Source organism: Pleurodeles waltl, chromosome 4_1, assembly GCF_031143425.1.
Source record: "Pleurodeles waltl isolate 20211129_DDA chromosome 4_1, aPleWal1.hap1.20221129, whole genome shotgun sequence".
Taxonomy (NCBI): domain Eukaryota; kingdom Metazoa; phylum Chordata; class Amphibia; order Caudata; family Salamandridae; genus Pleurodeles; species Pleurodeles waltl.
The window spans coordinates 825,848,335-825,869,229 of NC_090442.1; the positions used below are offsets into that span (position 1 = coordinate 825,848,335).

The 20,895-nt window shown below is 42.0% G+C and overlaps 1 protein-coding gene across 1 annotated transcript in view; it reads right to left on the reverse strand.

Annotated features, from left to right (window-relative positions):
* The window catches only part of TRHDE (thyrotropin releasing hormone degrading enzyme), a 2,205,852-nt gene that overhangs the window by 676,749 nt on the left and 1,508,208 nt on the right, over nucleotides 1–20,895 (reverse strand). The window contains exons 11-12 of the mRNA XM_069229561.1: nucleotides 8,188–8,321; nucleotides 8,026–8,081 (exon numbers count right to left, since the gene is read on the reverse strand). Of these exons, the coding sequence (XP_069085662.1) occupies nucleotides 8,026–8,081; nucleotides 8,188–8,321 (190 nt within the window). The remainder of the gene's footprint in view (nucleotides 1–8,025; nucleotides 8,082–8,187; nucleotides 8,322–20,895) is intronic.

Here is a 20,895-nt window from a genome sequence, read left to right on the forward strand (position 1 = left end):
CTATGCTGCACAGTGCAAACCCAAGCAGAACTGATAAATAGCTGCTCATGCAGGGATTAGAACCATTGCAAAGAACTGCATCACATTGGAGCACTTTGGAACTACCACTGTGCAGCGTATCCTCCACATGAGCCCTCTTACCATTTGTCGATTGTAGATTCAACAATGACGCCAGACTCTGCATCACAACCTCGGTGCTCCACTAAACCGGCACACCACCTCGACTGCACAAAGGATCTTAGACATTGGACTTCACATGACAAACCTTCATCAATGGGATCCTCGATGATCACAGAAGACCTTGCGCTGCAGCCTCGCCGCATCTTGGTCCTTCACATCACCTTGACTGCATGATGCGTCTTTGACATGTTTCCTTGCAATCCTCCGCAAGCCCAGATTTAAAGTACTTTGTTCAGTAGGCTTAGCTGGGTCCCTGTAGCCAGCCTGCACTACATCGCAGTCAGCCTAAACTTGTGACTTTGTTGTGGCCTGGTGCAACCAAATATCCATAGTTGGCGCTTTGTGCGTTTTGGCACTATTTTCACCAAAACCTTTGAAATTGCATATCTCCGGTTCTACAAATTGGATTGTTGTTGCTTTTGTCCCCTTTTATTTATTAAAAAAAAACTCATTTTTCTAAACTGTTGTGGAATCCCTTTTGTCTAGTGTTTTTTGCTTTCTTACCGTTTGAAGTGTTGCACAAATACATTACACATTGCATCTCAGTTAAACCTGCTCTGTGCCAAGCTACCAGATGGCTGAACACAGGCTAATTTACGGTTGACTTGTGCCTTTCCTTGACAAGGATTGTGGTTGCTGCATGAGCAAGACTCATACCACAGCCTGTCAACAACCAAATAAAAAAAATAGATAGATAGACAGATAGATAGATAGATAGATAGATAGATAGATAGATAGATAGATAGATAGATAGATAGATATGAATTCACTTTAAAAAAACAATGGCTACAAGGACGTTATAGTTAGGCTCTGAATTTACTCGCTCAAAACCATAGAAATTCAGCAGTTATAGTTATGGTTAGCTGAATTAACTATAACTCGTGCCCTAAGGTAACTATAACTCGCTCCCCACCATGGACAGTTTTGTTCTCAATAATTTTACTGCAGATGTTACATTGATATTATGAATTATGTAATCAAAGATGTCATAAGTGTTGCAATATGTGGGTTAATTAGCAGTGTATGTTTATTGCATGTGTTATAGTAACCTGAGGGCAGCTAACCATAACTACTACATTTCTATAGTGGTGGTCCCTGGGACTCATTTGAGCCATGAGGGGGGCTTGTGCAGTCCCCCTCCAAAGTTAATGTTAAGCCCTGGGTAGTGGAAGTCCCTAGAGGAGGGGCCCGGTATACCCCCTCCTTTTGTATGATATTTTGGGGCATGCCCTCTGGAATTGTCCCCCCGGGGGCTTTCTTTCACAGCAAGCGTGGGAGTCACCGCCTGTTTTTTTTTTTTTTACCACAAATTTTTAAAAAACTGCTTTTTAGACTTGGCGGGGTCCCAAAGGGACCCCTGCATCAAGACTAGGGGGCAAGGGTATTTTTTGTTTGGGACTCAACAGAGTCCGACATCCAAAATGGGTGTCAACACTTCCTGGTTGAAGTTTTGGCAGCCAATCTGATCTCTGCACAAGACCAGGAGTATTTGTGAATAGTTGTGCAGCTTTTTGGCTGCTTCTCGGGAATGTAGTCAGCCGGGTCGCAGTCTACTAAGAGCATCACACGGGGTGCGATTTACTCCTTACCGCCTCTGCAGTTTATGCATTCATGCATCTATTGCCTTAAGGCACTGTTTCCATTGTCCTGAAGAGGCCGGATTATTTAAGGCCGAAACGCGTTGACTGTTATTTCGAAGGAGTGACTGTTGGAATTCCTGAATTGTTGGACTTAAAATTTGCGGACTGTATCGGACATCTTTTCAGTGATTGGTTTCTCTCACTGAGGCTAGATACTTTCCTCAGACTACGGTCACTACCTTTTACTGTGACTGCTTGCCACTGGATGGCTAAGCAGCCTATGCTTTATGTATCATGGTGCCTGAACGGAATTGTTGGTTGTTTTCTTTATGTATAGGATTTGTATATATTTAGATTTTATTCTGTGTATTAGTTTTTCAGGTGCACAGGTAATTTGTTGACACTATGATTCAATTACTTTAACTATAATAAAGAAATTATTTTTCAGTGAAAAATTTAGGTTTTCGCTTGGATAGTTGGGTATTTATTTTTTCCTTCTAGAAAGTTGCAGCTGTCATTTTATGTTACAGGAGATGGTCCCTGAGGTTGAAAATAGAAATTATAAGTGGTATAAGGGGTCAGAGATAAATTATGTGTTTAAAATGATTTTTCTTCACCATGCATGATATTCAAGCATATTCTTGAATATTCACAATCACAAATATTCAAGAATATTCTGGAATATTCTTCAAAATTCGCAAAAAAGCAAAACAAATAATAAAGAAAACTTTCACAGACTCTTTAATACACTAATTTATTAATTCATACATGCACTAAGAGACTCATGAGCCCACTCACACACCCACTCAGACACTCATGCACCCACTCAGATCTACTCATAGACTTACACACCCACTTCCAGACTCACTCGACACTCATGCACCCACTCACAAATCCACTGACAGAGACAGGCCCTGTGGCCAATCCCCACTACGCATGTCCAATGCATTGTGCAGGGTTGGGTGGCTATAAAGGCTTGGCTGCAAGGCCTGGCGGCAGGCTGTGAGTGGCATAGTTGGATTAACATATAGTAAATAAAATTACGTTATGTTAAGAAGCCATAGAAATTCACTTAAAAAACAAAAGGTTACAGGGACGTTATGGTTAGGTTCTGAATTTACCTGTACAAAACCACAGAAATTCAGCAGTTATAGTTAGTTATTTCAAGCATCTATAACTCACACCCCAAGGTAACTATAACTCATGCCTTCATCATGCACAGCAAATATGCCACATATGATATAATTGATGACACTTTCTATGGCATCTTTGATTTTATCACTGCAACATTTGAAATAAAATTTTGGGTGGAAAAACTGTGCATGGTAAAGGCTTGAGTTATAGTTACCTTAGGGCATTAGTTATAGTTATTTGAATGAACTCTAACTATAACTGCTGCATTTCTATGGTTTTGTACAAGTAATGTCAGAACCTAATTACAACATCCCTGAAACCTTTACTTTTTCATATATACATATATATACTGAGGCCCTCTTACATTGATATTGTACTTTCACCCTTATGGCTGAAGAGTGATTTGGATCAAGTTACCTAGGTCAACAATGAGACACATATCCAGTAATAAGATGATTGTATTACTACAGTAGGCTCTGATGACATGTCTCTTACCAAACTGCTATAGCTATAGAGCATCTTTTTAATCACATTAGTGTGGCCAGTAAATAAACAAAGGGCTGTTCTAGACACTCAAGAGGCAATAAGAGGAGTGGCGTTTGCAAGTCTTGGGTTGTGAAAAAACTGCAGTATGTGATTGATTTGAAATTCTTGATGATAGATTGTGCATTCAATCACTACTTGATACCTCTGAAGTGGTACCTGTAGATGGGGAAGTAGCTGGGGCTTCTCAATTTCAAAGCATAATCATAAAGGTTTCCCGGGTATAGCGTATTACTTGACTGCAGGTGACAACTCTGTATGTTTTCACCTGCGTGATATATGTTCAAACTTTACCTTGATAATTTAACAGGGATTTTGTGAAATGAGACACTTGTTACAAGAAGAAGTGTTGCCTATGTTTTGGTCTTGTATTTATGTTAATCTTTTAATCTTTTATATTTGTTGGCATAGCTTCTGTCTTTCATTGTTTGAAAGTTCTACATCGAGATCCCATATCCTTGTTTTCTATCTCTTTGAGAGCTATGTAAAAGATCCATATAGGCAGAAAATTAGGCGCTCTAAATGTGTCCATTCTTAAATATCTAATTTAGGGACATCGATGGAGAGCCGCAGAAACGATTTTACAGTACTGCTCAGTTCTTTGCACAGTTTCTCTCCTCACACAGAAAAAAATTCATTGTTAGTGTTAAAACAGGCTGAAATTTTCAGTATTGGCCTGTTAAGGCCATCATGCCGGTTGTGCAGTTTCACAGAACTGGCCCAGAGGCTTCCAACATGCAACATGACAATATAAGCCTGCACAGGACCAATAAATATGAAGAAGAATGGCAAAAGACCACACAGTGGACATTCATAAAAGGAACAGTGTCAAAATTGGACACTTGGTGCACCGCCACAATGAATGGCACTTGTTCCTTTTTTGAACCAGAGGACTTTCCGCTTTTTGGCCTACAAGCACAAAGGCGTGAACACACATTATTACAAATATTAAGCATAAACTCCCTTATACTATTTGAATTTCTTCTTGCATACTTGCCTTTTCTGCCTCTTTGCCATATTCTGTTAAGGTGTTTCTATGTCACTCAAACATAAAACTTCAATAAAAATGTCTCAGCAATATTACATTTTTAGGATACTAAACTTCAAATAATAATCTTTCTCCAAGGATTGTCATCCTGTCACACACACACTAGCACAAAAAAACTCCCAACTGTAAGAAAGTACCATCTTGCCTGGCATGTTACCCCCATATTTCACTGTATATATGTTGTTTTAGTTGTATGTGTCACTGGGACCCTGCCAGCCAGGGCCCCAGTGCTCATAAGTGTGCCCTGTATGTGTTACCTGTGTTATGACTAACTGTCTCACTGAGGCTCTGCTATCCAGAACCTCAGTGGTTATGCTCTCTCATTTCTTTCCAAATTGTCACTAACAGGCTAGCGACCAATTTCACCAATTTACATTGGCATACTGGAACACCCTTATAATTCCTTAGTATATGGTACTGAGGTACCCAGGGTATTGGGGTTCCAGGAGATCCCTATGGGCTGCAGCATTTCTTTTGCCACCCATAGGGAGCACTGACAATTCTTACACAGGCCTGCCACTGCAGCCTGAGTGAAATAACGTCCACGTTATTTCACAGCCATTTACCACTGCACGTAAGTAACTTATAAGTCACCTATATGTCTAACCTTTACCTGGTAAAGGCTGGGTGCTAAGTTACTTAGTGTGTGGGCACCCTGGCACTAGCCAAGGTGCCCCCACATTGTTCAGGGCAAATTCCCCGGACTTTGTGAGTGCGGGGACACCATTACACGCGTGCACTACACATAGGTCAATACCAATGTGTAGCTTCACAATGGTAACTCCGAATATGGCCATGTAACATGTCTATGATCATGGAATTGCCCCCTCTATGCCATCCTGGAATTGTTGGCACAATCCCATGATCCAGCGGGTCTGTAGCACAGACCCGGGTACTGCCAAACTGCCTTTTCAGGGGTTTCACTGCAGCTGCTGCTGCTGCCAACCCCTCAGACAGGTTTCTGCCCTCCTGGGATCCAGCCAGGCTTGGCCCAGGATGGCAGAACAAAGGACTTCCTCAGAGAGAGGGTGTTACACCCTCTCCCTTTGGAAAAAGGTGTGAAGGCAGGGGAGGAGTAGCCTCCCCCAGCCTCTGGAAATGCTTTCATGGGCACAGATGGTGCCCATTTCTGCATAAGCCAGTCTACACCGGTTCAGGGACCCCTCAGCCCTGCTCTGGCACGTAACTGGACAAAGGAAAGGGGAGTGACCACTCCCCTGACCTGCACCTCCCCTGGGAGGTGCCCAGAGCTCCTCCAGTGTGCTCCAGACCTCTGCCATCTTGGAAACAGAGGTGCTGCTGGCACACTGGACTGCTCTGAGTGGCCAGGGCCAGCAGGTGACGTCAGGCTCCTTCAGGTGTTGCTAGCCCATCTTCTCTCCTAAGTAGCCAAACCCTCTTTTCTGGCTATTTAGGGTCTCTGCTTTGGGGATTTCCTTAGATAACGAATGCAAGAGCTCATCCGAGTTACTCTGCATCTCTCTCTTCATCTTCTGCCAAGGAATCGACTGCTGACCACGATGGAAGCCTGCAAAACTGCAACAAAGTAGCGAAGACGACTACTGCAACTCTGTAACGCTGATCCTGCCGCCTTCTCGACTGTTTTCCTGGTGGTGCATGCTGTGGGGGTAGTCTGCCTCCTCTCTGCACTAGAAGCTCAGAAGAAATCTCCCGTGGTTCGACGGAATCGTCCCCCTGCAACCGCAGGCACCAAAGAACTGCATCACCGGTCCTCTGGGTCTCCTCTCAGCACGACGAGCGAGGACCCTTGAATCCAGCAACTCTGTCCAAGTGACTCCCACAGTCCAGTGACTCTTCAGTCCAAGTTTGGTGGAGGTAAGTCCTTGCCTCCCCACGCCAGACTGCATTGCTGGGAACCACGTGTTTTGCAGCTACTCCGGCTCCTGTGCACTTTCCGAGGGAATCCTTTGTGCACAGCCAAGCCTGGGTCCACAGCACTCTAACCTGCATTGCACGACCTCCTGAGTTGTCCTCCGGTGGCGTGGGACTCTCTTGTGCAACTTTGGGTGAGCACTGTTTCACTCCACTTTGTAGTGCCTGTTCCGGCACTTCTTTGGGTGCTGCCTGCTTCTGAGAGGACTCCTTATCTTGCTGGGTGCCCCCTCTGTCCCCTGACACAATTGGCGACATCCTGGTCCCTCCTGGGCCACAGCAGCACCCAAAAACCCCAACCACAAGCTTTGCAGCTAGCAAGGCTTGTTTACGGTCTTTCCACAGAAAAACACTTCTGCACGACTCTCCACGGTGTGGGACATCCATCCTCCAAAGGGGAAGTTTCTAGCCCTTATCGTTCTTGCAGAATCCTCAGCTTCTACTGTCCAGTAGCAGCTTCTTGGCACCCACAGCTGGCATTTCCTGGGCATCTGCCCACTCTCGACTTGATCGTGACTTTCGGACTTGGTCCCCTTGTTCCACAGGTACCCTCGTCTGGAAATCCATCGTTGTTGCATTGCTGGTTTTGGTCTTTCCTGCAGAATTCCCCTATCACGACTTCTGTGCTCGTTGGGGAACTTTAGTGCACTTTGCACTCACTTTTCAGGGTCTTGGGGTGGGCTATTTTTCTAACCCTCACTGTTTTCTTACAGTCCCAGCGACCCTCTACAAGGTCACATAGGTTTGTGGTCCATTCGCGGTTCGCATTCCACTTTTGGAGTATATGGTTTGTGTTGCCCCTATCCCTATGTGTCCCCATTGCATCCTATTGTAACTATACATTGTTTGCACTGTTTTCTAATACTATACTGCATATTTTTGGTATTGTGTACATATATCTTGTGTATACTTGCTATCCTCATACTGAGGGTACTCACTGAGATACTTTTGGCATATTGTCATAAAAATAAAGTACCTTTATTTTTAGTATATCTGTGTATTGTGTTTTCTTATGATATTGTGCATATGACACTAGTGGTACTGTAGGAGCTTCACTCGTCTCCTAGTTCAGCCTAAGCTGCTCTGCTAAGCTACCATTATCTATCAGCCTAAGCTGCTAGACACCCTATACATTAATAAGGGATACCTGGGCCTGGTGCAAGGTGTAAGTACCCCATGGTACTCACTACAAGCCAGTCCAGCCTCCTACACCAACCCATAACATATATTTTTTTTCTTCTATGGGCACAAATATACTTTTCAAACTTTGACGTGTTTCCCATCAAAAATTAAACATGGCACTAGGAAGAATGCATTTCAAAATCAGTCCATTCGGAAGAAATAGAAACGAAATCATTAATCTCTAACTTGTTAAATTGAACTTGCAGCAGAATTGATTAAGCCACTTCAGAGTTGGAAATACCCAGCGGTCATTATTGATCAACAGTGGAGAAAATGTTTCTGACAGTATTTGTATTCCACACAAGAAAATAGTGCAATGGATTAAGCTACAAGACACTCTTGCTTACCTTTCAAACCAATGAATTGAAACCAAAAACAACACATCTTTTTCATGTACATATACGTATATACAGATAAATGAATGTAGATCGTTGTTTGTAGAGTCTTATCTTTAAATCAACATACCTGGCCAAATTGAATGCATCATCGATCAATCCTGCCCGATTACTGACAGAGATTACCTGTGAAAACCAGCCAGAAAAAATAAATAACAGTCGTATGAATAACTCCTGTAGGGAAACATCCATAATCCAAGTATACACCGTGGAAGCAAATCAAAGATCCTACCTCAGGGTTGCTCATTAGCTGATCAATTAACATCCTCCAATTCCTCACATCATAGTTAACCCTAAAATAACCAATTTGATTGATGTTTCCTAAGACCCAGTTGTTTTCGTCCAATAAGGGAATTTTGTGGCTCTCTGAAAATGAAAAAAATAAACAAGGAAAATTTAGTTATAAACAAACATCAATCATATCCTATAATGGAAATAATCAAATCACTTTTAGCTTCTCATAGCAGTCCTTCCCACTTTTGCAAACACTTTTCGTGTTTTCTCTAGCTCTTGCCCGATAATTTCATATGAGTCTGCAAATTCCATTGTGTGACACAAAAGCACCACATTTATTATTTATTTACCAGCTCAGAAATAGTTCTGGATGGTTACACCAAGGAGATAAATTAGTTGGTGTTTATTCAAGTAAAAGACAGAAGAGATAAAATAGGAGCACTGTGATTTCTGTTCCAATAGTGTACCAATTACTGAGTACGGGGCAGGAAGTGATAAGGCTAATAGCTACTTTAACACAATTACAAGAGAGCGAGAGGTAATGAGGCATGTGTGTGTGTTGGAGTGCAAACATTATTAATACAAATTGTGTTACTTCAATATAGTGTGAAATAACATGAATTAAAATGTATTAATAAAATAAATGTGTAGCTGGCATGATGGACACCTTAAACAATGTGTATAACTGAAAGTAATCACTCATGAAAATGTATTTGTTAAATAATAGTTAAATGTAATTAAAATTGTTTTATTATGAATACTGATGTAAATTAATTAAATGATTATTTGATATAAAATGTGAATCACATGGTTTATTAAATGTGGGCCTACATAAAGATGCCTAAAGCTAATTCTCCTTTTTAAAAGCTTGGGCAATATTTTCTATCTCAGCAATTTCTAGAAGCTCAAAGTTCAATGTTCATTTTTCACATAATGCTCACCTTACAAAATATTTCAAATGTTTAGTTAAATAGATTTTCAATATCCTATGTGGAAAAGTGATTTTCTTATATTGTAACATTTGTCTGTCTTCCTGGGATAAGACAATGTGCACCCAAGAACAATAGTCTTCAGTGCTCATGTTTAACTTGCAATAATTGTATTCTACTGCTGAAACTGGTGACTGCAGTGAGAGAAGATGAGTGAATTGTGAATGCAGAAAATGAAGAAAATATACTTCTGAGAATGTGGAGTAAATTCAATTGGTTCTGATCTAAACCACCTCATAGACTGAACGATAGAAACTCAGCCGGTTGCTTTCTAGGACTTTAAGATGGCAAAGTTTTAGGTAATGTTGAGGAGATTCCATTTAACTTCATTGCTGATTTGATGTCTTAGCTTTTTGTCTATGATTCTGTCAGTTCAGATGCAATAAGGCCAGACTATACTGAACTGCCCCTATTATGCCATCGTCCAATAAAGAAGACCTGAAGATGATCCACTGAAGAAGATATTGCTGCTTGCTGATCCATTTAGGAAAGCTATAACTAAATGTGCATTTGTTTTCCTTGCAGATTTTTATGTTTTTTCTCTTTATAAAATCCAACCGCTATATTTTGGTTAGTGCCATAGTTAGATGTTTTCTAAATTAATTTTTGTCTTCTTTTGCTTTCTGCATGAAGCCCAAACATGCTTATCGAATTATAGTAATAGTTAAAGATGTCAAAATCTAAATTTGATTGTTTAATATAATGGGATTGTAAATAATTTGTCTGCGTTAACTAAATGTATTCTTTGTCTAACATTCATCTGTTGTTGTTATTCTGCATGGGGGTTATTGAATGTTTAATGATAAATATTATGTGTAGGTTAAGATACTTTAAAACGTTTAGTCAGCCTGTGCTATTCTTGTACTTTTATCATTTGGTCTTGTGTTTGATTTATGTGATCTTAGCATTGTTAATCTAAAGGGCAATAATTGTTTAAACTTCACTAAATTGGTGTGGTGATTCATGGCCACATAGGTCATGGTGTGTATAAATTACTGTCTCCAAATTGAAAGTGATGTTTATTGATTTGATATTGTCAGTGTTGTTTGTTAGGACGTTATCAAACTCCTATCTGAGTCTAAAGATTCATGTCGACCTCTAAGGGTAATTGATGGTTACCCTATAAGTGTCAACTTATAAATACATTATCAAAAGAAATATAAGGCTGGACACGCCCACAAACATCCTCCCAAATTCTTCAAGGCGGGCCTGTCTCCCTTGCATGAATTTATTGTTATTTGTTAGTCTGTCTTTTTGAATGCCCCCTTCTTTACACTTTTGTGTTATATAAAACCTGGAGCACAGAGGGAGCACAACATGTGAGTGATCATTGCTATTTTCCTTCGACTTGTGACACAGAACTATTGTTGTGAATAAAGAGTTGTGTCAGAACGGTCACAGTACTAATTAGCTGATTAGGGAAAGATTACAAGTCTCTGGGGCATATCTTACTGCCCATAAGCACGTTACCCTGACCAGTAGGGACTTAGGTACTTTTTCCAGTGAGTGATTTTTAAGGCACTTAAAGATGGTGCATAATATATTTGTATATATGTACATATATAAACATCTCTCACAGACAAATACAAAAAGAGGCCTGTTTCTTTTATTACTAAATACAGTCCTGTCAGTAAGACGTGCTACGCATTCTCAAAAAACACTGGCATCTACTACTTTTAGATTGTGGATTGAAAGCTGTTATTGGCAGTACGCCAGTAATTACACATAGTAGGGATCGGACCTTGAGGAATATCTTGTGCCCAAGTTTTCTTGCTCCCCCCACACAGACACATCCATCCACTTGGATCCCTAGTAGACCTATCGGTTTTTACAAGTGCGGCTGTTGCGTGTCCTGTCAACTGGCTCTCAATTAAACTGTGTCTTTTTCTTATAATACAGAGACAATTTACCATATCAGAGAGTTTATGAACTGTAATTCCAGATATACGGTTTATTGTATCATTTGTGTATGTGGACTGATATACGTGGGTAGCACCATTCGCCCCCTTTAGGAACGTGTTCAGGGACATGTTAGAGCAATTAGGAACCACATCGCAACCTACCCTCTTGCAATTCATTTCAATTCTGAACATGGAGAGAAGGATCTCCTCAATTTAAGATTTCATGGCATTACCCAGGTGTCCAACTCACCTAGACTGGGGGACAGAACGAAAGATCTTCGTAATTGTGAGGCAAAATGGATTTTAAAGCTACGGGCAGTGGAAAAGGGGCTTAACACTGACCCTGAACTACATGTATTCCTCACGTAATACACTTTATTGTGATGTTTTTCATGTGTACCATTCTCTAAATGATTCACCATTTTGCCATGACTATGTACTATTCTAGCACCAGTTTTTCTAAATTGCTTATACTTGTTATGTATACCTGCGGATACATGGGCCCTGGATACACTGGCCATCCTCTCATGATCCACATTTCTGCCATTTCCCTGTCCTATTCAAGTATCAGTTGTTTATGATGCCTTTACTATCTGTATATACGTGTGCATATGCAGGCCTTTGATACACTGGTCTTTTTGTGTTCTATATATACCTATTTTGTAACCTATGACTACACCAACTGGGATCTCTACACTTGTTACTAGTCTTACTTGCTCATCTCTCATACTGTCTCAGTTTATGTATGGAGACAGTGGAAAAAGGGCCTAACACTGACGTTGAAACATATGCACTCCTCATGTAATAATACTGTTTGGGTTGTTTTCCCATCTTGTACCATTCGCTAAATATCCACCATCTTGCCATCTCCCTGTACTATCCGAATACCAGTCTTTACATTGTTCGTACTTGTTTTATATACATGTGGATACGTGGGCCCTGGATACACTGGCCATTCTCTGTACTATTCGAGTATGAGTTGTCTACATTTCCTCTACTAATTGTATGTACCTGTAAATATGCAGACCTTTGATACACTTGCCCTCTTGTGTTCTATATATACTTATTTTACCACACCAACTGGGATTTCTCCACTTGTTAATAGCATTCCTTGCTACCTCTCACACTGTCGCAGTCTATGTATGGAAACCCTCTCTTTACTTGCTTTACTTACCTTCCTGCTTGCTTACATTACACCTGGTGGCACTGCTATCTCACCCAGGGTCTTTGCTGGAAATGACTTCACTTGCTTGGTTCCCTAATAATGACCTCCTTTTTACTCGCGTTTACTCTATCTTATTACTCTTCCAATATGGCCACCGTTTTGCTACCCTACATCACGTGATCGGAGACCTGTTTCCAAGCGTTTAGTCCATCTCAAGTTTTTATGACAAATGAAGGGCATTTATATTACGTGGGTTCACTGCACGAGCCTACTTTTGGTTTCTGGCTACCGGACGACTTCTCAGCTCCGCGACCAGACGGGCTGAGTGTTTCTGTACTCTTTTATCTCCTATGCGGCACTCACGCCGCGCACTAACGGCCCGTACCATTTATGTAGACTGGTCACCTATCATTGTGTGGACTGCTATGTCGGGCCACACTGTGCGGGCTACTTTATCCAATGCGGATTGGTTTTCCGTCCAGTTTACGGCATTATGCTCGCTTTTGAAGCTTTAAGACCGGAGGTGGATTACTTTGGTTTGACTTTACACCTCTTGATAGTGTTTATGTGGTTTACCCCCACCTCTTGCCTTACACCGTTTAGTCATTACTAAGTGCCACACATGGGGTTCTTTGGATTAGTTTGGGTGTTCAGACTTGTGCTACCGTCACAAAATTAACATCAATTGATGTTTATCTAACGTGCTAACTTCCCTTCTCCTTTTTTTCTCCTCTTTGTTTAGGACTTATCAGGGACCAAAGACTTTTCGGGTACTACTTCAGTTCATATACTTCAAGGTTGAGAGACGCTCTTAATAGCAGTCTTTTTTCAGGTAGCCTGTTTCTTAGTTTTTGCACTCTTTCTAACTACTTATCGGTAATTCGTTTTTCCAGTAGATTTACACTTTTAGTGATTCCCAGTTTTGTTTTACAGATCTTAACCCAATACTTTTTTTGGAGGCTTACCAGTCCTACCTACCAGACCTGACGGTCTAGGTATAGTTATTATTCTACCATTTTCCTAAATCACCTTTTCAACTGCTTTGAACATGCTTTACGTTAGATACATTTGTCTGATCACCGTATACTTGGCATGCCAACAGTTTCTGCTATTTTGGGTCCATATGATCAGGTTTGAGCACATTCTTTACTAATTCTTTTTGACTCTGGCCTCTCTCTGTCTGACTTAAGACTTTTCACTAAGGGTGTCCCTTTAATTTAATACAATCGGCATTGTCTCTGGACTTTGTTTTGCCATGTCCACAATACCTTTTCTCTTTTTCGCTCACTTTGGTCGTGCATTTCTGGTGATGCAACTTCACTTTGCGTTTGTTACTTTATATCTTGTTTACTGATTGTGCCGATGGGGTGCTCAGTTATGGGTAAAATTACATACGAGTATGTTATATGTCTATTTTGCAGCCTTGAAAAAGTCACCTGTGTGACGAAACACGTGTTGGCTGTGTTTGTCTGTATGAAGCAAACTGTGCCTTCAATTAAAGAAATTTTCTTCAATTAACTTGGGATACCTACGCATTTTTCTTCACCCTCATCAACTTACCAGGGATGCTAATCCATGTTATTTGATTGTGTTATACCTCTGTGTGCTGTGGTCACACATTGCTTAACATATATAAACATGCTGAGTGAGATGGATGACAATTTTATCTACAATTGTCTTGAAAATGACCAGCAATATATCAACACTTAGTACATCCAAGCCCATTAAAACTATTTGATAATGAGTTTGTAACTCCGTATGTAACATGGGATGAGCACAAGGTTTATAGAATGTCTTGAAAGAAAATATTGCCTTTGTAGAAGAGCAATACCTGAGGCCTTGTCAGTTGGAAGATCAGTGCACAATGGGACTAGGTTTAGAGGGATCAAAACAGTACTTAGAATGGCTATCATAGTCACAGCATTAAAGAATAGATAGAGAGATTCTAACTTTTGATTTTAATTTCATTCCAAAGAGTGTTACAACAGGTAAGCGTCTACACCCTCAGTACTAATGGGGCTTATAGAGACTTAAGATTAGGTAGGAATAAACATTCACACACTACTTCATTTGTATATTCCACACCCATGGGTCTCTTCATGTGAGAGTAAGAATATATGACATATTAGATTCCTGAGCATGACGTGTGATTAGATTTTGTGGAGATGGTGTCACAGTATTGTGTGCTAGCTTGTGCATGTTTTTTTAGTTAATACAAGTGGGGTGGACTGCCACAACAGTATTATACCTCTATTAGTATGGTTCATATCTGATTAAGTCTTTTTTTGTAAATGTCACAGGTCTACAAGGAGCACAGGTAGTAGAGCCTTATGCCTCTTATTCCTATTTATCCCCCTACACAAAGCTGAAAATAGGCAGAGAGATCTAGGTGCCCTGAAGAAGGTCGTGATAAAGTTGGCCGAAACATGTTGGAAGATTAGGGATGTTGGGATCATTGTATTACTCAAGTACAGCCCATTCTTTTCTTTTTAATTGTGGTATGGGTTCCCACTAACAAATGAACAGGGCAAACTTATGACCATTGTTTAACCTTGAGCTGGACCTCCATTCTTTGTTCAGGAGTCATAAATATATAAGAGCTCTCAGGAAGCGTTGGGCCCACCCAATGATGAAGCATGCCACCATTTGGTAGAGAGGCATTTTTTTAAAATATTGTAGATAATCCTGAGAGATATGACATTCATATACATTTGAAGATACCAGGAGGCCTTTGCATTTTGACATATATTTGATTAAATATGGCGAATAGCCAATCAAGTCAGCTATTTTTCCAAGGTTCTGAGCCAACCTGAATATTTTCTGTCAGAGTGAAACCCAAATTGACAGAAAGACACCATTTTGAAGTTGGACAAGTGAAGCATTATGATCAATACTATGATACACACATTGTATAAGATGGTATTCGTTTCTAAAGAGGGCAATAGTAGCATGGTAAAAGTACTCTGTTCTTCACAGACAACTAGTGATGTACATTCAATAGAGTCTGGCGTCTTCTTCACTAGATGCACTAAGATTTTGCACAAAAACAAAAGAGTGAAACCCATCTCAGTTGTCTTGACAACCCTCCTCTGCAGCCATGAATGTCAATACACCAAAATGACAAGAGCAGCAGAAGTAATATCATGTGTCTTTAAACTCTGATGACATAATCAGAAGTGACTTCATATTACCTTATTCCTGGTAGCTTTATAGGTTGTGATGTCACATGTCCTATGATTTTGATGACATCACCAAAGTAAAAAAAAGAGCACAAGAGCAAAAATCAGAATTAATAAAATGACTAAAAAATAATAGATGAAGTGCAAGTCTATTTTACTTACCACACATGTGTACAAACCAGACTGCTATCATGTCAGAGAATCGGTCATCATATTCCTAGGGGCATCCCCCCTTGCCAGAAGGCCGTGCCATTCTGCCAATTACAACCCCCAACATTCAATTACTGCCCCCTAATATCAGCCACAAACCCACATGAAAAGGCAAGACTATGATGGAAAGTTCACTAAGGCACAGAAACGAGGAGCAGCTTACAATCATGCTCAAATACTTATTCTATAAGGGATTGAGCAAGACTCACTTGCAAGAAATCGTTGAAAAAAATGGGGTAAAAGTATTCAAACAAATTCGCTCGATATCCATAGGTGTGCCAAGCCAGTTTAGCCTGATGCTCTCAGCAGCTGACCCCACTAAAAAAATAAAAAAAATGTGTGGTGGGTTTAACCTATATGTGAATAATTACCTGCATTGTTTAACAGTCAGAATTTTGTGGGGGTGCCCTGCATATGAAATAGATGCCCCTTTATGCCAAGAATTAAATACGATATGTTAATGTCGAATTTTGTGATTGATGTAAAAAATGACTACTAATATATCAAGGCTAGCATTTTGTTGTCATTGCCTGACCCCTGCTATGCCATGATAGACCTCCCTTATTGTCAATAATTACCTCATATATACCAGTGCCAGGATTTTGCCATGTTTATGTCATATGCCAAGAATTACTTTCAATATGCCAGAGTACGCTATATGCCAAAAATAACCTTCAGTGTGTCAGAGCCAACATTTTGCCGCAGTTGCTCGACATGCCAATAATTACCTCTATTATGCTAGCCCCAGCATTGTGCTGTGGGTACCCCATTTGCCAAGAATCAACTTCAATATGCCAGAGCAGAGGCAGACTTGAAAGTAAGACACACATACATACTATCACGCATGGTCACTTACATTCACTCGCTCACATTTATTGTCACCCAAACACACTGTCACACTCAATTATTCTCACTTAATCTGTCATCAGTCTCACTCACATGCAGTCACTCCTGCACTGAATCATTCTCCGTATCACTTCCTTACACAGACTCACTCATTATCACTCAGTTTCCCTCACTCATTAAACCACTTCCTCTGTCACTCACTCTCACAAACTCTCTGAGGCCCACTTATACCCATTTACTCCCCCAAACTAATTTGATTTACTCACTCACTCACGTTTACTCTTACTCCACTCGGTCTCACTTATTCTCACTCACTATGACCTTCAACTTTGTCACTAAAGAGGCCAGGGGTCATATGAAATGGACTGCCTAGGTTCACAGCCTGCAATATCTGATGATCCCTAAATCAAGTCCATTTTTGCTGCTTAAATGGAATTTAGCTGCAACTTTACTCCCTGTTTCAGTAGGCAAGGACCAAGAATGGAGCATTTTCACACCCGATTGGCCACAATACCCATCAGAAAGCCCAGAACAATGTGTTTCTTGCATTGCAAGGGGCACACATATTACTATATAGAATTACTAAATATCCTCCTACCATAGTATTGTGTCCAGAAGACTGCCAACCACAATATTGTAAATGTACATATAGAGGAAATACAGATTTGCTATTTTTAACGCCACATGTATGTGCCTAGTATATATATATATATATATATATATATATATATATATATATATATATATATATATATATATAAATGGATTTGGCTATAAATATACATTTGTCACCTTTAGCTTTCTTTTGGACATTGTTTTCCCTGCAGTGTCCGTTTTGTAACTCATGTTTCATTACTTTATGTGAGAGACCCAGAATGAGCTTGATTTCTAAACAGATGCTATCAGGGGCGTTACTTGGTCTGTAAGAATGGGATGGTGTGAGCTTCACATTTCCTAACAATCACACTGGCACATAGGCCCTCATTATGACATTAGCAGTAAATGGCGCTTACCGCCGTGCTGACGGCCGCCAATTTACTGCCGCACTGGGGAATATCTGTTCACCCTATTATGGCACACACACAACAATCCGACCGAATATAGCCACATACACAAATCTGCCAGACAAAAGGTCTGTGATAAAATGATGGTCCCAAAACCCACACCGTTAAGCCAACAGAACAACGCCCATCACATTATGACCCAAGAATCAGGATGGCGGACATTCAGCTGCGGTAAACCATTGGCGGTACATACCGCTGCGCTCACAATGGACACCCACAGACAAAACAACACCACATTGGACAATTCAAACAACACACACCTGACACCCATACACACACCACACCACTGTAAAACACACACCCACATTACCCACAACCCTTTAACAACAACAATTACTGCCAGGAGATTCACACGAAAAGCACAGAGACAACTAGATACACACACACCACTCACACCCATCCACCACTCATGCCCTCCACATCACACACCCAACCACATAACCCAACACACCCTCACCAATATACATCACACAACACCCATGGCACCACAAAGGCACCCCCGTTTCACTGAGGAGGAGTTAAGGGTCATTGTGGAGGAAACAGCCACAGCTGTTTGGAGCACAGGTGCAGCAGGTATCAATAGCAAGGAATTTGGAGCATTGGCAGAGAATCGTGGACACGGTCAATGCTTAGAGACAGCATCCAATAACAAGGGACGACATCAGGAAGAGGTGGAATGACCTACGGGGGAAGGTACATTCCAAATAAGCAAGACACCAGCTTGCCATCCAGAGGACTGGCGGTGGATCCCCACCTCCTCCCCCACAACTCACAGCATGTGAGGAGCAAGTCTTGGCAATACTACATCCTGAGGGACTCTGCAGAGTTGGAGGAGGACTGGACATTGGTAAGTCTACTCTTAACAATTATCACCCCCCCATACCTGCATGCCATCACACACCCTCACCCTCCCACCCATCACTCCACCACATCCTACACACTCCACCATCACATCTCACTAATCCCAATGCCATGCCCTGCATGTTGTATCAATGCATGGACACCCCTCCCAGCCCTGCATGGACACTCATCACTAAAGCATGCACAGCATAGGGAAACCAACATAACCACAATACACCAACATACACAAGCAAATGCTGGGAGGGGAACAACAAACATAGAGGGGAAGCTACAGAAATGCACATGTCAGACACCTGAAGCATAATACATCATTTACATCCCCACAGGTACCCCAGCTAATGTCACTGGAGAGGAGGTGCCACCACTATCCAGTCCCCCAACAGAAGAGGCCCACAGTGATGACAGTAACTCTGGACTTCAGGATCTGAATGATCTACCTGGCCCATCAGGGACCACTGGACAGCGGGTCACTCAGCCAAGCCCAGCCACAGACCTCCACAGAGCCTCCCCCATCAGGATCCAACACCACAGCACCCACCCAGCATACCCACACCTCTGCCCCCAGGACAAGTCAATCAGCAATGTGCCCACCTCTACAGGGACCCCAGGTCACACCTCGCACACAAGACAATCAGGAACTGGGGGACAGTGGCAGTGGGCACACCGTTCAGGGGACAGAGGCACAGGCCAACAGAGACACTGGGAGGAATGCTGTGTGCCAGGGGGATGACAGGAGCAGGGAACTGACTCTCCAGGAGGCACTCACTGAGATCCTGAGAGCCTACAAATATTCCCAGGACACGATGGGCCAGATCCTAGACAACGTGCAGGAGAACAGGTGGCTGCAGGAGGGACAGTATCAGGGGATCAGGGAGGACTTGCAGGCCATTAACAACACCTTGATCACCATAGCAGGGGTGCTGGCAGACATGGGCAACATCATTGGGGAGGCAACAGCACACCAGCGGGCCCCTGCCACTAGCCAGTCATCTGAACAACCTTCCACTTCTGCTGCCACTAGTGGCCAGGTGGCCCGCCACAGGACAAACAGGCTACCAGCACCCTTCCCCCTACAGAAGGTGAACCACCCCGCAACCATTCCCTGCGAACCATTTAGAAGCCAGAGACACTTGCCAAGACCACCGCCAGGAAATGAGTCTCTCCTGATTGTCCCCCTTGTGTCCCACTCAGTCACCTTGTCCACCTTGAACTGCCATTGCTCCCTTTCCCATGTCCCCCATGGACAATGCACCTGTTCTACAAACAGAATGGAACAATACCCCGGACTTTCCTCCATCATCACCCCATTCCATTGCACTTTCCCCTCTATATTGTAGCACAACAATAAACACCCTTGGATAAAACTTGACTATTAGTATTTCATGTATTGCAAATTTGTATTGTATGAAACAGCTACAACCATTGCAAATGAATTGTACATAGAATGACCATCGAATTAATGACCTGTAGCTGGCTGTTGTGATCACACCAGGGGAATGTTGTCATATCACCAGCATCTGCAAAAATAATATCCATAGGTAACAGTAAGTAGGGCAAATAAGTGGGTAATGCCAGCATGCCAATGCCACACAGAATACGCCAATACTCATAGAAATGTGAAGTTTCATCGTCTCACCTGTGTGTCATTGGAAGTACTGACATATCACAGATTTTCTGTTGTCCACATCCTCATCCTCTACCTCCTCATCCTCACTGTCCTCAGGGTCCACTGCTGCCACAGGGGCATCTCCAGTCCCCTCCTCCTGCAGAAAAGGTAAATGCCGTTGAGAGGGCCAGGTTGTGCAACATGCAGCATGCCACTAGTATATGGCAGACCTTCTTGGGTGAGTAGCACAGGGATTCACCTGTCAGATGAAAGCACCTGAACCTGGCCTTCAGGAGGCCAAATGTCCTTTCAATGATCCTTCTAGTTCACCCATGTGCCTCATTATAACGTTATTCTGCCCTTGTCCTGGCATTCCTCACAGGGGTCAGCAGCCATGATAGGTTTGGGTAACCAGAGTCACCTGAAAATATTGAGGGACAACATTTAGCCACACACTATCCTATATGGCCAACACCATAGGCATACACCAACATATACTGGGTGGGAACCAGGGCTCACCTATTAATCACACCCTGTGCCTCTGTAGTTGGGACATCACATTTAGGATGCTGCTATTCCTCAGGACAAAGGTATCATGCACCGACCCAGGATACTTAGCATTGACGTGGGAGATGTATTGGTCTACCAAGCACACCATCTGCACATTCATGGGGTGGAAACTCTTACGATTCCTGAAAACATGTTCATTCTGGTGGGGGAGGGGGAGCAAATGCAATATGTGTTCCATCAGTCGCCCCAATGATATTAGGGATATGTCCCATTGCATAAAACCCAGCCTTCACAGTGGCCAAATCCTCCACCTGGGGGAAAGCAATGTAGCTGAACATGCGTTTTATCAGGGCAGACAAGATTCTTGTTAGCATG